This window comes from Chrysemys picta, chromosome 14 (assembly GCF_011386835.1).
Source record: "Chrysemys picta bellii isolate R12L10 chromosome 14, ASM1138683v2, whole genome shotgun sequence".
In the NCBI taxonomy this organism is placed as follows: domain Eukaryota; kingdom Metazoa; phylum Chordata; order Testudines; family Emydidae; genus Chrysemys; species Chrysemys picta.
The window spans coordinates 20,718,310-20,744,733 of record NC_088804.1 but is presented as its reverse complement, the minus strand read 5'-3'; the positions used below and the strand labels follow the sequence as shown (position 1 = coordinate 20,744,733).

General features: G+C 43.1%; 1 protein-coding gene across 2 annotated transcripts in view; it reads left to right on the top strand.

Moving 5' to 3' along the window:
- GPT2 (glutamic--pyruvic transaminase 2) overlaps nucleotides 1-24,638 on the top strand; it is a 49,221-nt gene extending 24,583 nt beyond the window's left edge. For both annotated transcript variants that reach the window (XM_005289848.4, XM_065567609.1), the window contains exons 4-11: nucleotides 7,298-7,431; nucleotides 9,080-9,323; nucleotides 10,019-10,098; nucleotides 11,040-11,176; nucleotides 11,995-12,169; nucleotides 13,873-14,028; nucleotides 14,835-14,947; nucleotides 24,010-24,638. In XM_005289848.4, coding sequence (XP_005289905.2) covers nucleotides 7,298-7,431; nucleotides 9,080-9,323; nucleotides 10,019-10,098; nucleotides 11,040-11,176; nucleotides 11,995-12,169; nucleotides 13,873-14,028; nucleotides 14,835-14,947; nucleotides 24,010-24,100 — 1,130 coding nt within the window. In that variant the 3' untranslated portion in view covers nucleotides 24,101-24,638. The remainder of the gene's footprint in view (nucleotides 1-7,297; nucleotides 7,432-9,079; nucleotides 9,324-10,018; nucleotides 10,099-11,039; nucleotides 11,177-11,994; nucleotides 12,170-13,872; nucleotides 14,029-14,834; nucleotides 14,948-24,009) is intronic.
- The last annotated feature ends 1,786 nt before the right edge of the window (nucleotides 24,639-26,424 follow it).

Below are 26,424 nucleotides of genomic sequence, written 5' to 3'. Positions count from 1 at the left end.
AGATCACAATGTGGTTTGCGAAGGGATGCCGTTTCACGCACCACAACCCTCTCTGCACCTGGTCACAGACGCTTCTTCTCTGGGTTGGGGCGCCCATCTCAACGGGCACCATACCCAGGGCCTGTGGACTGCACCCCAGCTAGCCCTGCACATCAATGTTCGGGAACTGATGGCGGTGCGCCTGGCGTGCCAGGCATTTCTCAACCTCCTACGTGGCCGCTGTGTGTTAGTTCTCATCGACAACACCACGGCCATGTTTTACATCAACAAGCAGGGAGGAGCACGTTCGTCAATTCTATGCCAGGAGGCCATTCGCCTGTGGGACTTCTGCATCGCCCACTCAATCCTTCTCACGGCATCGTTCCTCCCTGGAGTCCAGAACACTCTGGCGGACCGACTCAGCAGGTCCTTTCAAACACACGAGTGGTCTATCCGTCCGGACATCATACATTCCGTTTTCCAGAAGTGGGGGTTTCCCCAGATAGACCTGTTTGCATCTCGAGACAACAGGAAGTGCCACGTGTTCTGCTCCCTGCAAGGTCGAGCTCCCGGCTCCCTCTCGGATGCGTTTCTCCTTCCCTGGAAGGACCACCTGTTTTATGCCTTCCCTCCGTTTCCTCTGGTCCACAAGGTACTGCTCAAATTGCGCAGAGACCAGGCACAGGTGATTCTGATCGCCCCAGCGTGGCCGAGACAACATTGGTACACCACGCTGTTGGAACTCTCGGTTCAGACACCGATCCCGCTTCCGTTGTATCCGGATCTCATCACGCAGAACCACGGCCGGCTGCGTCACCCCGACCTGCAATCACTCCACCTCACGGCGTGGCTGCTCCATGGTTCACCCAGGCAGAGCAACAGTGTTCACACTCTGTCCAACAGATTCTGCTGAGCAGTAGGAAGCCCTCAACACGGACCACATACTTGGCCAAGTGGAAGCGGTTCTCCTGTTGGTGCGAACAGCGAGCCACGTCCCCGTTGCACGCACCTATTCCTCTCATTTTGGAATATCTCCTCTCCCTGAAACAGCAAGGGTTGGCGATATCTTCAATTAGAGTTCACCTGGCCGCCATATCGGCCTTTCACCCAGGGGAACTCGCGTCCTCGGTATTCTCTAACCCGATGGTCGTTAGATTCCTCAAGGGCTTAGACCGGACGTACCCACAACAACGTCAGCCCGTTCCGACGTGGGACCTCAACCTGGTTCTCTCCAAGCTCACAGGTCCTCCATTCGAGCCACTGGCCACCTGTTCACTTCTGTACCTATCCTGGAAGACGGCCTTCCTCGTAGCCATCACCTCAGCAAGGCGCGTTTCTGAACTCAGGGCGCTTACATCCGAGCCCCCTTACACAGTTTTCCACAAGGATAAAGTGCAGCTTCGTCCACATCCTGCCTTTCTCCCTAAAGTGGTTTCTCCATTTCATATCAACCAGGATATATTTCTCCCGGTTTTTCACCCTAAACCACATGCTACTCGCCAGGATCAACGTTTGCATTCCCTGGACGTGCGAAGGGCCCTGGCCTTCTATATTGACCGCACAAAGCACTTTAGAAAGACGACGCAACTCTTCGTTGCAGTGGCCGACCGAATGAAAGGCTCACCGGTCTCCTCACAACGCCTATCCTCCTGGATTACGTCTTGCATCCGGACTTGCTACGACCTGGCAGGTGTCTCAGTACCACACCTCACCGCTCACTCCACGAGGGCCCAAGCTTCCTCGACGGCTTTCCTGGCGCAAGTTCCGATCCAGGACATTTGTAGAGCTGCGGTTTGGTCGTCAGTCCACACGTTTACAGAACACTATGCACTAGTGCAGCAGTCCAGGGACGATGCTGCCTTCGGATCAGCAGTTTTGCACACAGCAATGTCTCACTCCGACCCCACCACCTAAGTTGGGCTTGGGAGTCACCTAATGGAATGGATATGAGCAAGCACTCGAAGAAGAAAAGACGGTTACTCACCGTTGTAACTGTTGTTCTTCGAGATGTGTTGCTCATATCCATTCCAAACCCGCCCTCCGTCCCCACTGTCGGAGTAGCCGGCAAGAAGGAACTGAGGGGGCGCCGGGTCGGCTGGGGTATATATTCAGCGCCATGAAGGCGCCACTCTAGGGGGCTCCACAGCCGACCCGCCGGTGTTGCTAGGGTAAAAATCTTCCGACGATCGTGCACGCGGCGCGCACACCTAATGGAATGGATATGAGCAACACATCTCGAAGAACAACAGTTACAACGGTGAGTAACCGTCTTTTCTCAGCAAGATGCTTATTATATACACATTTCTGGATAGTCCATTATCATAGTATATGGGCACTCAGAAAAATGACCCATATTCTGTTTATTTGTCTAAGGCAGAGATTCCCAAACTGCGGACTGCGTCCACAAGGTGGACCACCAGTGCAACTGCATTCTCCAGTCAAATTGTTTGGTTTCAAAGATCCTGAAGCATTTCTTTAAGAAATGAAAGAAAATGCTTTGAGTGCATATTGCTAGGGATTTCTATCATTATGATTGTTTACATTAAAATGAAAAGGAAACATTATTTATTTACAATGTGATTGTTTATATGTATGTAATAATTAAATTTAATAATTTTCCTCAAGAGCTGTTAATAGTATGGTGCAGTGCCTATTGGAAAAAAGTTTGGGAGCCCCTGGTCTAAGGTATATAAATTGCACATACACTTGGTTGTAAAATGTATTCTACCGTTGTCCTTGTAGTCATTCTTGTGACAGCTGAAATCAACCATGTTTACAAGACAAAGTGCTCTAAAAGAACATGTTGAGGCTCCAAAACAGTTGTCTTGAGCCTCGTGTCCCTCCCAAAGGCCCATGTGCGTATATACAATATAGAAATAAATAAAAACAACTTGGGCTGTCGATTAATCGCAGTTAACTCCCACGATTAACTCAAAAAAATTAATCGCACTGTTAAACAATAGAATACCAAATGAAATGTATTAAATATTTTTGGATGTTTTTCTACATTTTCAAATATATTGATTTTCTATTACAACACAGAATACAAAGTGTATAGTGCTCACTTTATATTATTATTTTTTATTAAAAATATTTGTACTGTAAAAATGATAAACAAAAGAAATAGTATTTTTCAATTCACCTCATACAAGTACTATAGTACAATCTCTGTTGTGAAAGTGTAACTTATAAATGTAGAATTTTTTGGTTACATAACTCCACTCAGAAACAAAACAATATAAAACTTTAGCACCTACAAATCCACTCAGTCCTACTTCAGCCAATCGCTGAGACAAACATTTACATTTACAGAAGATACTGCTGCCTGCTTCTTATTTACAATGTCACCTGAAAGTGAGAACAGGCGTTCGCATGGCACTTTTGTAGTCAGCGTTGCAAAGTATTTACATGCCAAATATGCTAAACTTTCGTATGCCCCTTCATGCTTCGGCCAACATTCCAGAGGACATGGTTCCATGCTGATGATGATCGTTTTTTTTAAAAAAAAAAGTGTTAATTAAATTTGTGATTGAATTCCTTGGGGGAGAATTGTATGTCTCCTGTTCTGTTTTACCTGCATTCTGCCATATATTTCATGTTATAGCAGTCTCGGATGATGACCCAGCAGCACATGTTCGTTTTAAGAACACTTTCACAGTAGATTTGACAAAATGCAAAGGTACCAATGAGAGATTTCTAAAAATAGCTACAGCACTGGACCCAAGGTTTAAGAATCTGAAGTGCCGTCCAAAATCTCAGAGGGATGACATGTGGAGCATGCTTTCAGAAGTCTTAAAAGAGCAACACTCCAATGCAGAAACTACAGAACCTGAATCACCAAAAAAGAAAATCAACCTTCTGCTAGTGGCATCTGACTCAGATGATAAAAATGAACATGAATCGGTCTTCTCTGCTTTGGATCGTTATCAAGCAGAACCCATCATCAGCATGGACGCATGTCCTCTGGAATGATGGTTGAAGCATGAAGGGACATATGTTTATGTTATGTTAAGAGATTGCACTACAGTACTTGTTTTAGGTACACTGAAAAATACTATTTCTTTTTTTTTACAGTGCAAATATTTGTAATAAAAAAGAAAGTGAGCCCGGTACACTTTGTAGTCTGTGTTGTAATTTATATCAATATGTTTGAAAATGTAGAAAACACCCAAAAATATTTAAATAAATAGTATTCTATTATTGTTTAACAGTGCAATTAATCGCGCAATTAATCACGATTAATCTTTTAATCGCTTGACAGCCCTAAAAACAACCTTTACTTACTCATAGGGCCAGTTCATTTTTGGCCATCCAGCAGCTCAGCCCGCTGCTTGTATCTGGGAAGTCGTGTTCGAATTACTATTCTAAATCTAGTGCTCTAGCCAGGGGGTATTGCACAGAACCTGAAGAATCTGACAGACCTGATAAACTCCTTTACGGTATGAAAAGAGACTAAGGGTGACATTTCAAAGTACATATTAGAGTAACTGATGTGTATCTTAATATTTGTGATAGCAGTGCCTCATTGCTATCGTAGTAGGTGCTATAAAATAATAAACAGAATATAATTAGTGGTTTGGTTAGCAGTCAGGCACATTCAAAGAATGTCAAACAGTTCATCCAGTGTCAGTTCAGCTTTCATTTTTGTCTTTTTGTTTACGTGTAGTTCATACTTTCATCTTTTTTTGTTTCAGAGTAGCAGCCGTGTTAGTCTGTATCCGTAAAAAGAACAGGAGTACTTGTGGCACCTTAGAGACTAACAAATTTATTAGAGCATACGCTTTCGTGGACTACAGCCCACTTCTTCGGATGCATACAGAGTGGAATAAATATTGAGGAGATATATATACACACATACAGAGAGCATAAACAGGTGGGAGTTGTCTTACCAACTCTGAGAGGCCAATTAAGTAAGAGAAAAGAAACTTTTGAAGTAAAGTGGGCAGCAGGGGTACCCCGCAGCTCCTGGCTGCTGCAGGCGGTGGGGGTACCCCACAGCTCCTGGCCGCCACAGGCGGCAGGAGGGACCCTGGGAGCTGCGGGCGGCAGGGGTACCCCACAGCTCCCAACTGCTGTAGGTGGTGGGGCCCCCGCAGCTCCCAGCCATGGGCAGTGAGGACCTTGGGGCTCCAACACCCAACCCACGGTGGGAGCCCCCGGAGCTCCCAGCCTCTGTGCAGCTGCCCTGCTGCAGGCGGTGTGGAGACCTGTAGATCCCCATTATGTCACAGATATTTTTAATAAAAGTCACGGACAGATCAGTTTCCATTAATTTTTCTTTATTGCCTGTGACCTGTCCATGATGTTTACCAAAAATATCTATGACAAGTTCTTGGCCAAAATCACATCAGTGGTAGCACCAGGATTAGAATTCATTGTCTCCTGATATCAGTCCCATGTTAGGTCTATTAGCCTGTGCAACCTGAATGTGAAATTCTTTGTGTTTCACAGAGTATGGATGATCTTTGAAACATTTATAGACTCTGTGCAGGAATCTTTTCCCAGAATAAGTGTATTTCAAAGTACTTGCATCTGGTCATTGCAAGCAGGGTTCTGAATGCTTTCTTGCTTTCAGCAATCTTAATCTTCAGACAAAATGATCATTTTGAACATTAACATTTTAAAATATATAAATGACTAAGCGTGCAAAACATACACAAATGTCAATGGATAAACAGACATTCTGTTCATTAGTGACTGGAATGTGATTCTGTAATATCGTGTGCGTTAAAGAGCAACTGCCCATCTGATTAACTATAACAATAAATATTTAAAAACTGCAGCGCAGATAGAAAAAGTCTGATATTCATTTGTAGGTTTTCAGAATAGTGCGTCAGTCACCAATCTCAGTTAGCTGATTAGCCCATGTAAATACTTGTCTAAAATGAAGTTTTTAAATTTTTCTGACTGGGAGCTGCCCCTGCCATAGTGCTGAGGGTTCAACGTTTTCCTTTTTTGCTGCTTCTTCCTTTTATTTTTTGTAAACATGGCCCTTCCACACATACCTTTATGGTCTGAGGAACTGTGCTCAAATTACAGCTACAGTAAAACTGGCTTCTTGAACAGGTTTGGCAGTCCAACATGGAAGTGGCCAAACTGTATTTCAAAATCAGCTTTGTCTGGGCCAGCCATTCTAGCTAACACTTTCCATTGTTGCTACCATTGAGGGGAAACTTTAGGGCTGCTGGTATTTTAACAACTGTTGACTTTCCCTGCTCAGAGCAGGTGTAAATGACATGGTAGTTAAAAATGTTGTTTGCAGTGTTGTGGGTGAAACCAGATAATCACTACACTCTTGAATGAACTTTCACAGAAAAATGATTTAAAAAAAAAAAACCCACCATATTACTCCTGGGGGAAGCTTTTCACAAAATGGTCATTCCATATGTGACCTCTCAGTCCTCATCCTCAAAGGAAACTGCACCACACCTTTAGGTGAGCCCAGTCCAATTACCCCACTCCATCCAGCAATCTACTTAAAGCCAAGAAGGTCTTGCAGCTTCATGGCATTGTGCTAAATTAGCTGTGCACTTACCACTTCAGCCTCCATCAGCCCTTGGGCCTTATACCTTGAGTTCATTTTTCAGTCTGCTGCAGGTTTATTTTTTGCACATACTTAGCGATGTTGTATTTAGGACCCAATAAACTGCCTTTTTCTTAAGACAGTTACAGCTGTGATTATAAACTTCATCAGAAGCTTGTGTACCATAACCTTACACAGTACTTTTGTAGCCTAGCTCCTTCCCCTACAGATAATTGAAAAGCGATTTAGATTGGAAGGCAGGATGGTTCTGTGTTGTCAGAATCTGAAATTTAATCTGAAATTAAAAGTCTTAGAAGTTTCAGCATGTTTTAAAAAACGTTTATTTTATTATTCCATTCACCCAGGTTCCCTTTATTCCTTCCTCTTGTTATTTAAAGAGCAGGTCATTTTAAAAATTAAATTGGTTGACCTTTTAGGTGACTTTCAATAAAATGGCTGGGCGATTGTCAGAGGGAAGACTTGGGTTTCTGTCCATATGGCAAGGCAAATGTTAGATAATTCGTATTGGCAATCCAATACCTTCATATTTATTTTGTCTTTCAGAGATGCTTATTTCAGGTTTACAGCCATGACTGTGTTCCTCTTGCAGCACTGTGAACGTATCACCTCATTTTCTACTTCAGAAAACCGCTGTACTGGGGAAATAATAAAGCTCTCATACAGCCAAACTACCTAATACCACTAACTTTGGAATGTTACGGCCCAAACATGGGCATTTAAGGTTTGTAGATTGTGTACGTTTGAATATCTGCTCCTGTTCTCCATTTCTTACAGGGTCTTACAGTGCCAGTCAAGGTGTAAATTGCATCCGTGAAGATGTTGCAGCGTACATTGAAAGACGAGATGGAGGAGTTCCTGCAGATCCAGATAACATATACCTTACCACAGGGGCTAGTGATGGAATTGCTGTAGGTGTTAAAAGTTTGTGTGTACATGTATATATTCTGTGCATAAACAGTATGGTACATTAGACATATCCCTTAAGAAATATAGACTATAGAGCATGATTCTCATCTTCTTTGCACAATTGTATGTCTGATGTCTCACATACACCACGCCAGTGATTCTGAACTGATTTACATTGAAGTCAGTTATGTTATGTGTGAGCAAAATTGAGGAGTTCTGAAACAGGCCCATGGATACTAAAATCTTCATATGGCTGTCTAAAGCTTTTTAAGTACCTAAATATTGATTTAGGAGACTAGCATTAACCATCTTGGCTAGAAGATTTTGCTGTACATGACTAAGGGCTTCGCTATATTTGAAATGCGTTGCTGTAGTGCTTCAGTGAAACCACTACTTCTGCTGACGGGAGGGGTTTCCTGTCGGTGTACATAACTCACTTCCACGAAAGACCGTAGCTAGTAGCTGTATACACTGGGTGCTAGGTCAGCTTAGCTGTGCCACTCAGGGGTATGGATTTTTCACACTCCTGAGCAATGTAGTTAAGCCAACTTAATTTTCCAGTGTAGATCAGGCCTAAAATGTGTAGACACTAAAGCTTAGAAGAGGATGTTGTTCACTGGAGAAACCAGACCTCACAGACTGAGAATTCTTGGAGAGCTGTACGGAAACTGTGTTACGTCGATTCAGTGGAACCCACACTAAGGGCCACCTTCAATAGCCAGCCTTCCTACATTAAGCAACTCACTTTAAAGTATTCTCAAAGTTTCCAAGGCAGTTTTTGTTTGTTCTTTAGCTGAAGACCATCTCTACTAGGTAACTAGTATATGTTGATCCTTTGCATGGTTGCTGAAGATAGATTTGCTTTGCTGTAGTGCATATTTTTATTTTTGTAGCTAGTTTGCAAAACTTTTAAATGACATCTTGTGGCACAGTTTGGTATTACAGTACTCTGATTTACAGCAGCTTCATTGATTCATCCAGTGTAATGGCAGGTTTCAGAGTAGCAGCCGTGTTAGTCTGTATCCGCAAAAAGAAGAACAGGAGTACTTGTGGCACCTTAGAGACTAACAAATTTATTAGAGCATAAGCTTTCGTGGACTACAGCCCACTTCTTCGGAGTGTAATGGGTTTCCCAGACTTTGCAATTTCAAGGGCTCTATTGGCAGTGTGACAGGAGTGTGAGCATCACGTTTTTCCATAAAACTTTATCAGATATAAATGCATATAATCATATTTGATTATACTGGTACTACCTTTGTTGCTTGTTTGAATTTGCCAGTGATAAGCCTTCAACTTCAGCTGGCAGTTACAGCAAGAGGGCAGTTGTTGGTTGTTTTTAAAGGACTCTGTGTTGTGTTCGGCCATTGTTATGTGCTACATAATTTTTGTTATAAAACACCTTAGCCTTCTCTATCTAACAGTTGGTGTGAAATGTTATTTGACTTAAAAGATAAATGTCCTTCAGTATTCAGAACTAGCAGTGTCACTGTCATGAAGGCTGGTGACTTTGTGCCTCTGTAACTGAAATTTGCCTAAGGCTTTGGGTCTCATAGAGCGGGAGAAAGTCACACAGCAAGTTGTTCCAGAATATACTGTGAATTGCACTGTCATCTGTTTGTTTTTTTTCTTTAAATTCCTAAACTTTTCCAGACTATTCTAAAGATCCTGGTCTCAGGAGGAGGGAAATCCCGAACTGGAGTGATGATCCCAATCCCACAATACCCCTTGTATTCAGCAGCCATATCTGAACTAGATGCCATCCAGGTGAACTATTACCTGGATGAAGAGAATTGCTGGGCACTAGATGTGAATGAACTTCGTCGTTCCTTGAATGAAGCCAAAGCATACTGTAATCCAAAGGTCCTTTGCATCATCAACCCAGGAAATCCCACTGGTTTGTAATGGTTTCATTTAAATGTTTCACAGTTTATTTTGTTCACCCCCTTTTTTTTTCTTTTTGCTGTATATGCTTAGAACTTGCTTGTGACTTATCATTGCACATGTATAGCTGGACTCTAATGATAAAATCAGAGATTCCTACCATATAACCAATTTGTCACCCTGAAACTTAGTTAGGCATGTTTTAATTTACTGAGATAATTTACCAGCTAAGCACTCAAGCCTGGGTTCAAAGAACATATAAACCCGGGTTTAAGTGTTTTGTGTGTGCATGCCAAAGAGGTTTGGGCGTACCCATGTAAGAGCATGTGTAAACTGCAATGAAGAACATATCCAAAGAAGACTAGTCTTATCCTCAGCTGACTTGTTGACAAGGGTCTAAAAATTAATGTCTCACAAATTCACTGTCTCCTATAATTTAGACAATACATCTCAAGCAGTTGTGATTGGAGACTCCCCACCCACCACCCCAGACATATTGTATAGAGTATATATAGCGTATAAGTGATTGTAATGAGTTTTATGTCCCAACTTCCATACCTTAAAAAAATAAAATAAAAATAAAAAAGCTAAGAGGGACAACTTATTGAAGAGGTAGCAGCCTTCCTGGTTCTAGACTAAAAGACTGTGTACATGTTCTCTACTAATTAACCTGAATTGCAACTTTTCTTCTCTCACTTTAAATTATAGGTCAGGTTCAAAGTAGAAAGTGCATTGAAGATGTTATACATTTTGCTTGGGAGGAGCAACTCTTTCTTCTGGCTGATGAGGTAATAGAGCAGGGGTAGGCAACCTATGGCACACGTGCCGAAGGTGGCACACGAGCTGATTTTCAGTGGCACTCACGCTGCCCGGGTCCTGGCCATTGGTCTGGGGGGCTCTGCATTTTAATTTAATTTTAAATGAAGCTTCTTAAACATTTTAAAATCCTTATTTACTTTACAAACAACAATAGTTTATTTATATATTATAGACTTATAGAAAGAGACCTTCTAAAAATGTTACAATGTATTACTGGCATGCGAAACCTTAAATTAGAGGGAATAAATGAAGACTCGGCACAGCACTTCTGAAAGGTTGCCGACCCCTGTAATAGAGCATTAAGACTACATACCTTTCTGTGGTGGACACACCTGCAGTGCAGCAGAAGCACTAGGTGCTCGGTTCTCGTCCTTTGTGCCCAATAAGTGTGATTGTTGATTTCTAATATGGAGCATGCTAAAAGTTGTGAACAAAAAAGCCAGCTTCTCAGTCCTGAAGAGTTAATTTGAAAAATCGGTGTGCTGGACTTGACCTAGGTGAAAAGGGAGTGGGACCAATAAGAATGTAACTCTAGAAAGAAACTGGAACAACATCCTAGTCTTGACCTGCAAAAAATAGGGTGACATTAGCCATTGGTTTAGATAATTAAAAGGAGGTAAACTGGAGCAGAGGTGGGGTGGGGGAGGCTTGGGAATTGAGTACACAGATGAAAAACATAAAAGTTTAGAAATAATATACAAAATCAAAGTTCAATACTCTTCTTGCAAGGGCTACTCAATTAAGTATAGCATAAGCTATACATTTATTATGCTTGAAGTAACTTCTCTCTTGTAAATGCTTTCAAGCATTAGTACATCCCAAACTTTCTTCAGCAACTTACATTCTGTGTAATATGCCGTCATTTATTCACATTTGGGCAGAGTGCATAATGTTTCCTCTGATTGTGTAGGTTTATCAAGATAACATTTACTCAGAAGAATGTCAGTTTCATTCCTTCAAAAAGGTTCTGTATGAGATGGGACCAGAGTACTACAGCAATGTAGAGCTAGCATCCTTCCATTCCACCTCCAAGGGATACATGGGCGAGTATGTCCATCTTCATTTCTTTATTGTATAACCTCTTGCACAGTATTTAGTAGAATAGCTTCCTCTTACCTCTTGTCAAGCAGGATGATTTTTTCACATAGTGAGCTGAGTGTCATCTTGTATCTTCTGTTACTGTTACCTAACAACTAGTAAACAAGGAAAATGCATGAGTTTATATATGGAACATTGTATAACTTATGGGCTAGCTCAGTGGTTTTGCAAACTTTTTATTTAATGGAGTAGTTTTTAAAAAAGAGAGCACCTGTCATAGACCTGCCTCCCATCCCAACACCCCAGTCCTACATTACTAGGTTCCTAAAATAGTTGTGAGTGCAGCCTACCGGGGATGGCACAATGGACCTCTGGACTACTGACTAGTTCAAGAGTCACTGGATCAGCCTCATTTTATAGAGGGGTGGATGTGTGTGTGTTTGTTTCTTTTTGGGGGGATCAGGGGAGGGAAATGCCAGCTTCCTGATCAAATGGATTCTGCTTCTGCTATACACTTCTACTCTGAGGAATAAACATCCATGTTAATAGCTAGACTAAGCTCATATTGAAGCTGCATATGTTAATGTCTAAATGTCACACCCAGTACTTTCTTTGATGGTAATTAGCTACCATTATACCTTACCCAATATGAAAGAAGATGTTTAAAAATGTAGGTTACATGTATTGATGCTAAGCAAGATACTCATGATTAATATAAAGTTCAGCTGTATGCTCCCTCTTTTTCCTGTCTTGGGGTTGTTTTCAGTAATTAACATTCCAGATTATATTCATTTTTTCCTCTCTCTCTCTCTCTACTGTATTCTCAGGTGCGGTTACCGAGGGGGTTATATGGAGGTCATTAACTTGCATCCAGAGATAAAAGGACAGCTTGTTAAACTTCTCTCTGTTCGCCTCTGTCCTCCAGTGTCTGGACAGGCAGCTATGGATATCGTAGTGAATCCTCCAGTACCTGGGGAAGAATCTTATGCACAGTTCATTAAGGTCAGCTCTAATATTGTTTGTGTATTTCTTAGCCTTATCCCATATATCACCAGGGTGTGATGAGAATATACAGAAAGATCCCATCTCAGCCTTCCTTATGGTAGCCCTGTAATAACACTGGCCAACAGGACTACAGAGTAATTTCAAATTCTCTTTGTACTAGTAGCTTCAACATCTTGGTGGAGCCACAGCACTTCCATCACATGTTTGTGGCTTTTCATTGAGTTCATCTGCTTTTAAATATAATTTCTTTCCCTGGTGGCTTCCATGGTAAATGAGGGCAGCTACTCAACAAAGCTGGCTTCTGTGAAAAACTGCACAGCAAAAATGAAGCTACTAAATGAGGGTGACTTTGTAAGTGAAACTATATTGTACCCTTATATATTGATTGCTTATTTGAACAAAGAATAGTAGCTTCTCATTTGTACAAACGCTCTACCGAATTCAGCTTTAGTGTATACATGGAGTTAAAAATGGATAAATGTGGCCCATTATTTTAGAAAGAAGAGTTTTCACATTACATGGAAAATCAATCCTATTGTAGGGGATGTAGTAGAGATCTGTCAAATCAAAAATGCTTAGCTGCTTTTAGTTGTGTGTTTTGGTGGTGTGTGTGTTTTTCTTTTTAAAGACAGCTCTTTTTATCTCGTAACTAGAGCCTGTGAGATATTGTTAATTAGACATCACTGATTTGCCTTAGGATCACCAGCCCAGACTGATGGTGACCGAAAGTCATCATCATCTGAAGAATGCTATTCAGTGACCTTTTGAAAGGACTTTCTCAGTACTGTTCCAAATGGACAAGTGTTCCCCTCACAAAAGCCCCAATTTGTACCCTTGTAGATAGTCTCAGCAGAAATGCTACAAACTGAATGAGTATGGAGACTGAACTACTCTCTCATCCCTGGAAATTGGTCCTGCCAGGTCAAGCTTGAGGCATATTGAAAATACAATTTGAGAAGGCTGACCTGCTGTACCTATTCTGTGGATAAATAGAGAACCCCAGGAATGTTGTTCCAGAACCATTGTTCCAGAACCTTTCACAAATGCTAAATTCAGAAATGTACTTCCTTAAAAATGATACCATCTCCCCTCTACGCACATGTGGAGTAGGGCTCCCACTTGAATTCTGGGCCTTTCAAGGGTAGTGTCTGCAGCGGTGACTTGGCATCTGCTTTGCTACACATGCAAAAATCCCTCTTGGCCACAGAACCCCAGAAGCTCCGTTCCAGGGTTTTGGGCCAGTTTGATTGTATAGCGCATATCTGCAGAAAAGGCACTGAAATTACAACGATTTTATTCAGTGGGGAAAAAAATTGCAAATCACAAAACTTGCCCAGACCAGAACAATGTTAAACCTTTGGGTTTGCATTCAGTGTTGCACCAGAGTTATAGGAAATATATACCTTTTGTCATCTTCCAGCAGCAGGTATTTAAGATGGAAGACATTAGATTTGACTAGTGTATGACTGCTGAATTAACACTGACATCACTTTTGGTCTATTGCAATTTGTCTTGGGTATTTGTTATTGCTAATCTTTGATATATTCTACTTACCTCTTACCTAGGTGAGTTTAAGGAGTGAGTTTAAGGAAACATTTTGTTTTACCAACTGCAAAACTATTGAACCAACCTACAATTCATCATCTAAGGAGCGATTCAACTCTTTTCTATTCTCCCTCCCCTCCTTTTCTTTTAAACAGGAAAAGGAGTCTGTTTTGAACAATCTTGCCCAAAAAGCCAAGCTAACAGAAGACATGTTTAATAAAGTGCCAGGAATTCACTGCAATCCACTTCAAGGAGCTATGTATGCCTTCCCAAGGATATTTATCCCTTCCAAAGGCATTGAGGTAGCAAAGGTCAGTCAGCCATTGTCCGTCTAACCTCGCCACATTGTTACTGGTTGTTATCCATGAGGGAATTTTATGCCCCGGAGTAGAACAAGTGCTTTCCAGCTACAAACAAAGACTGGCTATTTCTAAGAGATTATATCACTAATAAACAAGTGGGCAGGCAGTGCTTTCATTTTCTAATTCATTTCTGATTGGGGCTCAGTTATACCTGTGTTACTGAGAACAAAAGTGGGGTCCTTTTTGAACTTTCTGAGCTGAAATAATGCCTCTGAATCACGTATATAGCCTGAGCGTGTTGATTTGACTAACTTAAAATGTAAGAACTTCCTCCAAATTATTATTCAGGTGATTTACTACTCAGCAGATGTTTTGGGAAAATCCAATGGGAATGTCTAATTATTTGTGCTCTGGGCAATATTGTAAGGATAGGCATGTAGGAGTTAATTCATCAAATATTTTTAATACCTCTAATCTGTTAGACACTTCAGTGAAATTATGTTTAGAACACCAAAGAACTCCATTGCTAGAAGTTTCTAGGTCTCAGTCAATCAAAGAGGGGAGTAGTTACGTAAAGACAGAGTGACTGGCTAATTCTGTTCTTTTAAGCTGGACTGATTGAGAGCCTGCAGTGTGGAGGGGATCCATTTCACCATCACCGGGAGTTGATGTCCATCCATGTAGTGAAGAAAATGAAAGTGCAAGAGAAACGTTTGGAAAGAAAAATGAGCATAGAACTGTATTTTGTGTATTATGATTTCATGTTATGATCTGGAGATGAAAAATTACTCCTAAAATTCAATCTCTTTTCTCAGGCTCATAAAATGGCCCCTGACTTGTTCTACTGTATGAAACTTTTGGAAGAAACTGGAATCTGTGTTGTACCTGGCAGTGGATTTGGCCAAAGAGAAGGAAGTTACCACTTCAGGTGCAGTATCTATTTAATAATCTTTCTCTTTACTAAATAAATAAAACTGTTAAGGTTCTTACATCATGTCCTGTATAAAAACAGACTTGGACTAATTCACATTGTTTGTGATACCAGCCTTTTTTTTTTTCTTGAGCATACTCCGTATAGCTAATAATTATATCTAGAGCAGTAGGACTGGTTTTTGCTGTGTCATTCGGCTTCATACAGTATTTCCCCAATTTGCTGACATCAGTTCCAAATATACAGAACAGAGCACAGTGAGTATCTAAGTGACCACTCAAGGGATCAGAAAATACTGGTTCTTAGAAGAAGTGATCTTTAATTCTGCTGAAACCGTGGTCTACTTTTAAAATGGTTATTTTACAGTATGGCTCTTGTGACGGGTTGGATCACAGAAACCCCCTTGGGAGCTGCCACCCGATGTGCAAAAGACTACCCCTGCTCCTGTTTTCCCTGCCAGCTCAGGACTCCAGCACCCTGTCTTGCTGAGCCAGACACTCCCGTCTGCCTCCAACACAGACCCAGGGTCTGAATCACTTGTCCCAAAGCTGCAAGTTTACCTGAAAACAGCTCACAGACGTGTGCTTGTCTTTAGCACTCAGATACCCAACTCCCAATAGGGTCTAAACCCAGATAAATCCGTTTTACCCTGCATAACGCTTATGCAGGGCAAACTCATAAATTGTTCGCCCTCTATAACACTGATAGAGAGATATGCACAGTTGTTTGCTCCCTCAGGTATTAATACATACTCTGAGTAAGTTACTAAATAAAAAGTGATTTTATTAAATACAGACAGTAGGATTTAAGTGGTTCCAAGTAGTAACAGACAGAACAAAGTAAGTCACCAAGCAAAATAAAATAAAATGCGCAAATCTATGCCTAATCAAACTGAATACAGATAATCTCACCCTCAGAGATGCTTCGGTAAGTTTTTTCTCAGACTGGACACCTTCCAGGCCTGGGCACAATTCTTTCCCCTGGTACAGCTCTTGTTGTAGCTCAGGTGATAGCTAGGGGATTCTTCATGATGGCTCCTCTCTCTACTTTGTTCCCTTCCACCCGTTTATATATCTTTTGCATAAGGCGGGAACCCTTTGTCCCTCTGGGTTTCCACCCCGCCTCACTGGAAAAGCACCAGGTTAAAGAGATGGATTCCAGTTCAGGTGACATGATCACATGTCACTGCAAGACTTCATTACTTACTTGCCAGTACACACATATACAGGAAGACTCATAGGTAAACACAACCATCTGCAGACAATGGGAGTCATCAAGATTCCAAACCATCATTAATGGCCCACACTTTGCATAATTACAATAGGCCCTCAGAGTTATATTTTATATTTCTAATTTTAGATACAAGAGTGGTACATTTATACAAATCAGATAATCACAATCAGTAGATTATAAGCTTTGTAATGATACCTTACAAGAGACCTTTTGCATGAAGCATATCCCAGTTACATTATATTCACTTCTTATCATGTTTTTATAAAACCATATAGTCTGCACAATGTCACAGCTCTATACTGAAAAGTGATTGTGAAAATTGCACCACCTTACTCAACAGTTGCAGTTCCTGTATACCTTGAGTAATGTGTGCTCACTTTACTGAAATAAGGTGTGGGTTTTTTTTAGCTATTTTTGGGCCTGACTGCCGCCCTTACTTGCACTAAGCAGCACTTTACTCTGCAAGAAGTATAGTTATCTTTTGGGGACTATTTGGGGAATACTGTGCTGCTGAATGTAAGTGTTGTAGAATCCAGACCTTTGTTAGCATTGCATAATCAATATAATGGGGAAAATGAGCTGGCTTGTATTTTGACTTGTCCGGCTCCAACAAAACTGTTCACTGAATTCCAGTTGCAGGGCCAAATTTTGCCCTGTGGAAGCGCATGAAAACAATAGGGTTGCCATGACCCAAGGATCTCTTGATGTCAAGTACAGGGCACAGGAGTGCATAAGGGTTACAGGGATCCCCTAGGTCTGGTATTTACATTCTAGTTTGCCAAAGAGTGTCATGTAAGATTTCTACTGGAAGCCTGTGGCCTTGGCTACACTTGCAGATGTACAGCGCTGTGAGTTAAACCTGACTTCGTTCAGCTGAGTAGGGAAAGCACTGCAGTCTGTCCACACTGACAGCTGCCCAGCGCACTGTCGTGGCCACATTTGCGGCAATTGCAGCGCTATTGGGAGCGGTGCATTATGGGCAGCTATCCCACAGAGCACCTTTTCCCATTCTGGCGCCGTGGGTTATGGGAAGGGGGCGTGGGTGTGGGGCATTCTGGGTCCTATCCCAACGTCCCGTGATGCATCGCTTCGCATCCCAGAAATCCCTTTGTTTCCGTTTACCTTTGGCGCCATCTTTCAACGGTTTCTGTGCAGCGCGATCTGTGTGCGGGAAATGGAGCCCAAACTGCTGAGGCATATGCTGACTTATCTCGCCAGCACGTCACGTTTGGTTGTCGAACTATTCCTTAAGATCCAAAGTGACAGTGAGAGTGAAGGTGAGGAGTCCGACGATGCTATCGAGCTGCATAACGCGTACGACATGAAATTGCTTGTGGCATTCACGGACATGCTCAGCACCGTGGAACATCGCTTTTGGGCTCGGGAAACAAGCACCGAGTGGTGGGATCAAATCGTCATGGAAGTCTGGGATGACGAGCAGTGGCTGCAGAACTTTCAGATGAGAAAAGCCACTTTCATGGGACTGTGTGAGGAGCTTGTCTCCACCCTGTGGCTCAAGGACACGAGATTGAGAGCTGCCCTGCCAGTGGAGAAAGCGGGTGGCTATTGCAATCTAGAAGCTGGCAACTCCAGACAGCTACCGGTCGGTCGCAAACCAGTTTGGAGTGGGAAAGTCGACCGTTGGAATCGTGTTGATGCAAGTTTGCAAGGCCATTAATCGCATCCTACTCAGAAGAACCGTGACTCCGGGTAACGTGCAGGAAATAGTGGATGGCTTTGCACAAATGGGGTTCCCTAACTGTGGAGGGGCGATAGATGGGACGCACATTCCTATTCTGGCACCACCCCACCTAGGATCAGAGTACGTTAATCAGAAGGGGTATTTCTCTATGGTTCTCCAGGCGCTTGTGGATCACGTGGGCGTTTCATTGACATTAACACAGGCTGGCCTGGAAAGGTGCATGACGCACGCATCTTTCGGAACACTTGGCTGTTCAGGAAGATGCAGGCCGGGACTTTTTTCCCAGAGCGGAAGATCACGGTAGGGGAAGTTGAAATGCCCATTGTGATCCTTGGAGATCCCGCTTACCCGTTAATGCCGTGGCTCATGAAACCCTACACTGGGAGCCTTGATAGCAGGAAGGAACGGTTCAACTACAGGCTGAGCCAGTGCCGAATGACTGTGGAGTGTGCCTTTGGCCGTTTAAAGGGCCGCTGGCGATCTCTGTATGGGAAGTTGGACTTGGCCGAAAACAGCATCCCCGTGGTTATATCCGTGTGCTGTGCCCTCCATAATATTTCTGAAGGGAAGGGTGAAAGCTTCACTCAGGCATGGACCTCCGTGGTTCAACACCTGGAGGCTGAATTTGCACAGCCAGAGAGCAGGGCTATTACAGGGACCCAAAGCGGGGCTGCAAGGATTAGGGATGCCTTGAGGGAGCAATTTGAGGCTGAAAACCAGCAGCGATATCTGGTGCCCTGCACGGGAGTGAAGTGCAGTAGTTCCAATCTTTAGGAATCAGTGTCTGCTAAGCAGACAAGCAGACTTGCAGTGCCTGTTTATTTCCTGGGCTAAGGAGTCTTTTACTTTATACAATAATAAAGAATGTTTTCAAAGCCAAAGAATCCATTTATTGAAAAGAAAAAAAAAGTATTTATTGAAAAGAAACAAGGGGGTGGAGTGGGGAACGGTACAATCACAGATTCGCGTATGTCCTGTCTGATGTGCTGTGCAGTGAGTGCTGCACTTCAGGACAGCTATACTGCATGGTGATGGGGGTTGAGTGCAGAGGATAAGGGTCGTGGTTTTCAGGGTTGGGTGGTGAAGATACTGGTGTTGGAGGCAGCGGGTGGCGTGAAGAACACGGAAGTTGGGGAAAGTGGGTTGGAGGTGACACTGGGGCACAACGGAAAGAGTTTTGGGACAAGGGCTGTAAGGGAGGGGTGGCGTTTGCGGTACTGCTCCTCTTTCTGCATGGCTACGAGCTCCTGGATAGCGTCTGCTTGGCGCTCCCGGATGCTTATGAGCCAATCCGTGCTTTGCTGCTGGTGCTCTGTGCTTTGCCGCCAGTGCGCTGCGTTTCCCTGGCGGATCCTGCTTTCTCTCTCCCTCCAGTTCTGTGCTTTCTCATTCTCTTTAATAGATTGCTGCATCACTTATTGCAGCATGTCTTCTTTGCTTTTTTGCGGTCTCTTCCTGAGTCTTTGCAGTCTCTGAGCAGGCAATAAGAGGGACGGCTGAGGTCTCAAGGTTGATGCTGCTGTATAGGCAAAATGCAACATTTAACAGAGGCAGCATTGTTTATACCAGACAGAGTAATGATTCCCACCGCACTTAAGGAGTAGAAAACACACAGGGTGTGCACAATAGCATAATTTTCCCGTACGAAACAGAGCACACATATCCCACGGAAGCCTCAAAATGGTGAGTAAGGGGGACTGATTGTTTCAGGGCTGCACTGTCCTCTGGGTTTCTGTGCCTTGGGGAGAGCCAACAGCTTCAGGGGGCACCTACACTGAACACTGTCCCAACATTTTCCACAGGAGTTCGTCCTGGACGATATCTCGCTGCTGTGGGTGACCTGGGAAGCAAGGGAGGGTCTTCTACTGCAATGCGGCTTCCGCCCTGGCCCATATGCAGCTTGCCTGTGTGCAGCAATGGACTCCCGCCCCTCGCGGCACAGTGGCGCGGACACGTTAGCCTAGCTGGGACAAGGACCACGGTGGCTCTCCTAATAAATCTGCACAAGCGCATTGCACACATTCTGAATGAGACATTTGAGGAGATTACCGAGGCCGATTACCGCGATATGATGAATCACATCAGTGCACTATTCCGCATCTAGGCATGCATGCCTAACCCTCCTCTCCCAAAGAGCCCACACCGAAAAAATTCCTTCCCGAAAAAAAAAATCGATTACCGGGAACGTGCTCTTCTGTTTGTCCTCCACCAAGTACCGGGCCGCTGCGACTGGCTACCTTCCTCCTGGCTCTAGAAGAGCTCCTGGCTGCATGACTCCAGGGATTCTGGGGTGTCTCCATCCGGCCCACCACCATCACTCCCGTTTTCCTCCTCCTCCTTCTCTCCCCCACCGGCTCTGAAGCATCCATGGTGGTGCTCGGAGTGGAGGTGGGGTTAACCCCAAGTATCGCATCCAGCTCTTGTAGAATCGGCAGGTCATGGGGGAGCACCCGAGCAGCCGTTCAAGTTGCGGGCTTTGCGGTAGCCACGCCGCAGCTCCTTCACTTTAATCCTGCTCTGCAGGGCGTCCCGGTCATGGCCCCTTTCCATCATGTCCTTTGATACCTTCCTGAAGGTATCGTAATTCCTACGGCTGGAGCGCAGCTGGGACTGGACAGCTTCCTCCCCCCCAAACACTGATGAGGTCCAGCAACACACCATTGCTTCATGCTGGGGCTCGCTTGGCACGTGGAGGCACAGTCACCTGGAAAGATTCGCTGATAGCACTCCACGCTGGACTGAGCAAACAGGAAGGGGATTTTTAAAATTCCCGGGGAATGTAAAGGGTGGGTCACATGGTTGGTTACCTGAGGCCATGGTAGTAGAGTTTGAACTGATGACCAGAGTGGCTAGAACAGGCATTGTGGGATACCGTCGAATAATTCTGGAGGCCATTCACAGCGCATTGAGCGGCCACACTGGCGCCGCAGCGCTGCAGAGGCAGCGCAATACTCGCTATTCCTCTCGGGGAGGTGGAGTACATGCAGCGTTGCAAATGCCTTGCCAGTGTGGACGGGGAGTGAGTTACAGCGCTGGGGGCGGCTTTACAGCACTGTAACTCGCAACTGTAGCCAAGGCCTGTGTCACACTGGTGCTCATAATCTTAGTGAAATGTATGTGTGGATATATTTTGGAAACTATATTTGTAAGGCCTTTTAGGCTTGGCTACACGTGCAAGTTAGAGCGCATTAAAGCAGCCCCAGGCGCCCTAACTCACGACCCTTCCACACTGGCAAGGCACTTAGAGCGCCTGGACTCTGTAGCTGGAGCATAACGCTTGCCGCACCTCGGCTGAAACGCCCCAGCGTCAGTGTGAACAAGGTGTTGCATTACTGCACTTTGATCCCATAATCCCCTTAAGTCAAGTGACCACTCTTGTCATTGTTTTGAACTTGGCTGTAGGAATGTGGCTATGCCCTTTCAAAGATCCATTTCTTACAGCCGGCTACTTATCTGCTCCAGGACAAAGCAAGCCATTAGTGTGGAATGTGCTGTTGAGAGTGTGTGTGTGTGTGTGTGTGTGTGTGTGTGTGTGTGTGTGTATGGGTCTGCTGCTGTCTGAACTTACAAGACAGAATGCTTTCATGCTCTCAGCCCCCCCAAAAACCCACTGTCTCTCCCCCCACATACACACAACACAGTCCCTGTCACACTCCACGTTTCAAAAGCACGTTGCAGCCACTTGCACACTGGGATAGCTACCACAATGCACTGCTGTTTGTGGCGTTGCAAGAGCTGCTAATGTGGCCACACCAGTGCGCTTGAATCTGACAGTGTGAACACACTGCAGCGCTTTCCCTACTGTGCTCTCTGAGGGCTGGTTTAACTCACAGCACTCTACATCTGCAAGTGTAGCCATGCCCTTAGTTAAAGGCAGGTCACCCAGAGGTGTAGCATGCCTTGAGGCAGATTCCACCAAACAGGAGGTGGGAGACACTTATCTCCTTAGCTGATCATTGTGTATTGTGTGTCTTACAACAGAAGTCTATTTGCATACTGAGTCAAATGCTAATGAAAAGATTGTTGGGACTTCAGAAGGCAAATTAACAGGAAGAGGTAAACAGTGGGGGATGAGGGGACCCTGTTTTAGAGGTGAAGAACAAAGGACTGGGCTAGTATATCTAGGGGTGCAGAAAGATGTGCTGGGGGAGACAAGTTGCCAGCAGGCTTGATCTCTCTAAAGGAGAGTCTCAGCTATGCTGGTTTCAGAGTAGCAGCCGTGTTAGTCTGTATCCGCAAAAAGAACAGGAGTACTTGTGGCACCTTAGAGACTAACAAATTTATTAGAGCATACGCTTTCGTGGACTACAGCCCACTTCTTCGGATGCATACAGAGTGGAATAAATATTGAGGAGATATATATACACACATACAGAGAGCATAAACAGGTGGGAGTTGTCTTACCAACTCTGAGAGGCCAATTAAGTAAGAGAAAAAAACTTTTGAAGTGATAATCAAGATAGCCCAGTACAGACAGTTTGATAAGAAGTGTGAGAATACTTACAAGGGGAGATAGATTCAATGTTTGTAATGGCTCAGCCATTCCCAGTCCTTATTTAATCCTGAGTTGATTGTGTCTAGTTTGCATATCAATTCCAGCTCACAGTCTCTCGTTGGAGTCTGTTTTTGAAGTTTTTCTGTTGTAATATAGCCACCCGCAGGTCTGTCATTGAATGACCAGACAGGTTAAAGTGTTCTCCCACTGGTTTTTGAGTATTATGATTCCTGATGTCAGATTTGTGTCCATTAATTCTTTTGCGGAGAGACTGTCCGGTTTGGCCAATGTACATGGCAGAGGGGCATTGCTGGCACATGATGGCATATATCACATTGGTAGATGTGCAGGTGAACGAGCCCCTGATGGTGTGGCTGATGTGATTAGGTCCTATGATGATGTCACTTGAATAGATATGTGGACAGAGTTGGCATCGGGGTTTGTTACAAGGATAGGTTCCTGGGTCAGTGGTTTTGTTCAGTGATGTGTGGTTGCTGGTGAGTATTTGCTTTAGGTTGGGGGGTTGTCAAACACTGTGAGAAGGAGGTGGGGTAAGCAGTACCTTATTAGACAGGAGGACAGCTTGTTAGTTGAGTTTAAGCTTTAGAATTTGTGTTATGATTTTGTTTTATATGTAACTCTTGTTTCTAATATTTCTGTTTTACTATCCTATAAACAAATATTATAAACAAATCTATAAACAAATCTAAGTGCTGTGAGTTAAGCGGAGCTGTGATCTGAGGTGTAACTAGTAAGCTGTGATGTACTTACTGTTCCTGTGGGAACAGAGGATCTGGTCATTCTATGAGTGTCCAGTGGATAAGGGTCTGGACACTGTGCAGGGATGTTCTGAGGACTCAGGGGTTAGAGTTTGGCTATTGCTAGCCTGGATGAGGGACAGCAGAACCCAGGTGGACTGAGAGGGGAGTGCTTCGGTTGCCTATGGCTGGGACAATCAGCCCTGGCAGGTACAGACAAAGTTTCCTCATTCTGAGGGCAGGTGTCAGGGATGCCTCACAAACCTGGCAAGTGTCACAGTTGTACCTGTGTAACTGAGAGCAGAATTTGTTGTGTAGAATTTTTTTACTGGTCAGAATACAAGAGCTGGAAGGAACCAACTCCACTTGCAGATAGCTGAGTTTGCAGGGCTGGCTGTTAGAAAAAACACATTTCACATGTAAACTGAACAAGCTTGATACAGAAACATTAAAATAATAAACATAGTAGCCCACAATGTAATTTTTGTAGTCTCTTTCCAGAAGTAAGATTCACAAATGAAAAGTAGACAGTCTATTGGAGGGGACACTTAATGAGGTTTTGCTCTATTTAAAAAACTGAGATGACAAGCCCCTGAATTTTAATACACAGGTCAATCAAAACCAGGTGCTCTATGTACAGTAACTGTAACTGTAGCTGTAACAGAAATTCAGAAAATAAGGGAATCTTTTTAAAAGCAGGTTGCAGGAAGTTAAAAGTTCTACTTTCTCTGCACTGTTTGGAAATTATATCTCCGGGGGTTGGGGGAAGGTTTGGGGGGGGGGTGTCTCTTTCTGGTTTCCATTTCTTTAATGTTTATTACAATGTATCTTATCAAATGTTTTGCAATACACTGTTTCTTCTCTTTCCCAGAATGACCATTCTCCCTCCAGTAGAGAAGCTGAAGATTGTGCTGGAGAAAGTGAAAGACTTCCACATTCAGTTTCTTGAAGAATATGCATGAAAGAGATGCGGACTCTCTTTCCCCCCCCCCCCAAAAAAATGCAGAACATGAACAATATATGCTGAGAATGGGCTGTTCATCTAGTTAACTGCATTTACAATAGATAGAGCCCATATGTGGGTAAAACTTACACTTCTTCCCGAACAATTAAACCTAATATCTGGTGTGGGAGATATTGCTATACAGAGGTGGGTGGGAGGGGGAACATGAAGAGGGAAGGTGAAGAGAGAGTCTTAGTAGACTATTTTGTGCCTTGATTGGAAGTTATATTCTTGATTTACACTTCTGACCTAGTTGGTTGTGGAGGAAGTCACATATGAAAACTATTGATGATATCGCCTTCTACAAAGCAGAAATGCAGATACCCAACATATTTGCTCAGAAACATCCATTTCCTGTTTCAGCTTTTACCCCAAAAAATCCTAAAATCTACATTCTGGGTGTGGTTGGTTTGTTATTGTTTTTGAGTATAAAGTGTTACCCATATCTGATCAAACTGGCAGTTGTTAGAATGTTCATAAAAATCTTTGGCAGATCATTTTGTGTGATTAAGTTCTATTGCATCTGAACTTTATTTCTAAATAAAATCTGACTGGAGCACAGGCAGTTCTGAGGGCAGAAATAGTGCATACAATGTATTGTGTTTTGAGTCTTAGTTTAAGAAATTGAAACTCAATGAATTATGACCATGAACTAGTTTATCCACACACAATTCAAGCTAGAGTAGACAAGTATGAGAGAACACTAGCATTGAGCTTTTCATCTCATAACCACTTTGTTAAAAAAATAAAAAAGTTGGAGTCTCCTGTTCACATATGCCATTTGTGTATATTGACTATTACAAGCAACCAACTTCAAAGCAAATGTGAACACCGTTAAGCCTTAATAATAAAGTCCAACACAAAAACTGTTAAAATTGCAGCACCTCTTGATCCTCTGAGAATGATTCTTTGGAACTGGATGATTAGGAGATTAGTTATGTGAGAAAGAGTCCTTCACTTTTCTGGTTACTGGTTTGAATCTAGCCCAACTCAAAAGACTGAAAGATGCTTCCATCAGACAAATATTTGTATGTAGCTTAAAGGAAATTAATTGGTGATTTCAGTCTTGTTTCTAGTGAAAATGTCTGGATCACACAAACTACTGTGTATGGCATCCTCAGCAGGGAAGGTAAAGGCTGAATGGACATGGAGGGTTGGACACTCTGTACTTGAGAGGGTTCTTCCAGAACAGGATGAGGTATGGTGGCACAACATTATGTACATGCTTGTACCACCTGTGCCATTCTTATTTTGTGGAGGAACAAAAAAGTTAGTCTCTAGGTAGGCTGTCAGTTTGGCACCTTTTGCCAGCACAAACACAGAATTGAAAACTCCCACTACCAATCATGGAGGTACTAAGTAACTTCAAGTTTTGCCTGAGTAGTTTGTGCAGATCACTGTTTAGCGACAGCATCTCATTTATCCAAATCATTAATTTAGATCTCATTCTTTAGGAGTAAATTAGAAATCTTTTTTACTAACATCATTTTGTTAGTAATACCTGGCTCAGCATGTGGTGGTAATAAGGAAGTTAAAATCTTGGGAGCTGAATTAAGTACAGGGACAAGTGAATTAACACATTGGATAAAAGGATGCGTCAGTCTAGTGTGTTAAGGATAAAGATGATTATTGGCCATATCTCTTACAACAGCATCAACTGGCCTATAGAATAGTATTGGAACAGACTGCACTTAGAAACTATGAAAATATCAGAAGCATGCCCTATATGGAATGCATCAGTGGCTTCCTTTCAACTCCTAGTGGACAAATATCCAAAACGCAACCTCAATTGAAAATGGTACATTGGGGAGCAGTGTTGTCATAGAGGCCTGGAGCTTGAACTAAACTTATAACTTTGGAGACATGGGTCTCATCACATCAGTTGTATCTTTGGAAAGGCTGGGAAAGCTTGTGTTGCTGCTACCCATGGATAAACAGAACACTTCATTTGCCAGCTCTGTGGCATCTTTCGTAAGCACTAATATAACTCTATACAGAAATGTAAAAGTAAAAACATGTAATCAGAGGTCAAAACATTCACATTTAAAGAAAAATTTAAAATTATCCAAGAAATTAATTTTTTTCTTGCTGTTGAAATTAGCGCCCAAGTCAAATCTGGTTTGGGGCTCACTGCTTGGAAGTGGCTGCCATAACCAACATGTAGTCTGAAAATTCTACAATCTAATCATGGAAGTTGGTATATTTTTTTACACTTTTGTAACAGCAGCTTTTTTTCATGGAGTAGTATTTGTAGTCTAACAAACCAACAGATTTTATATTTAT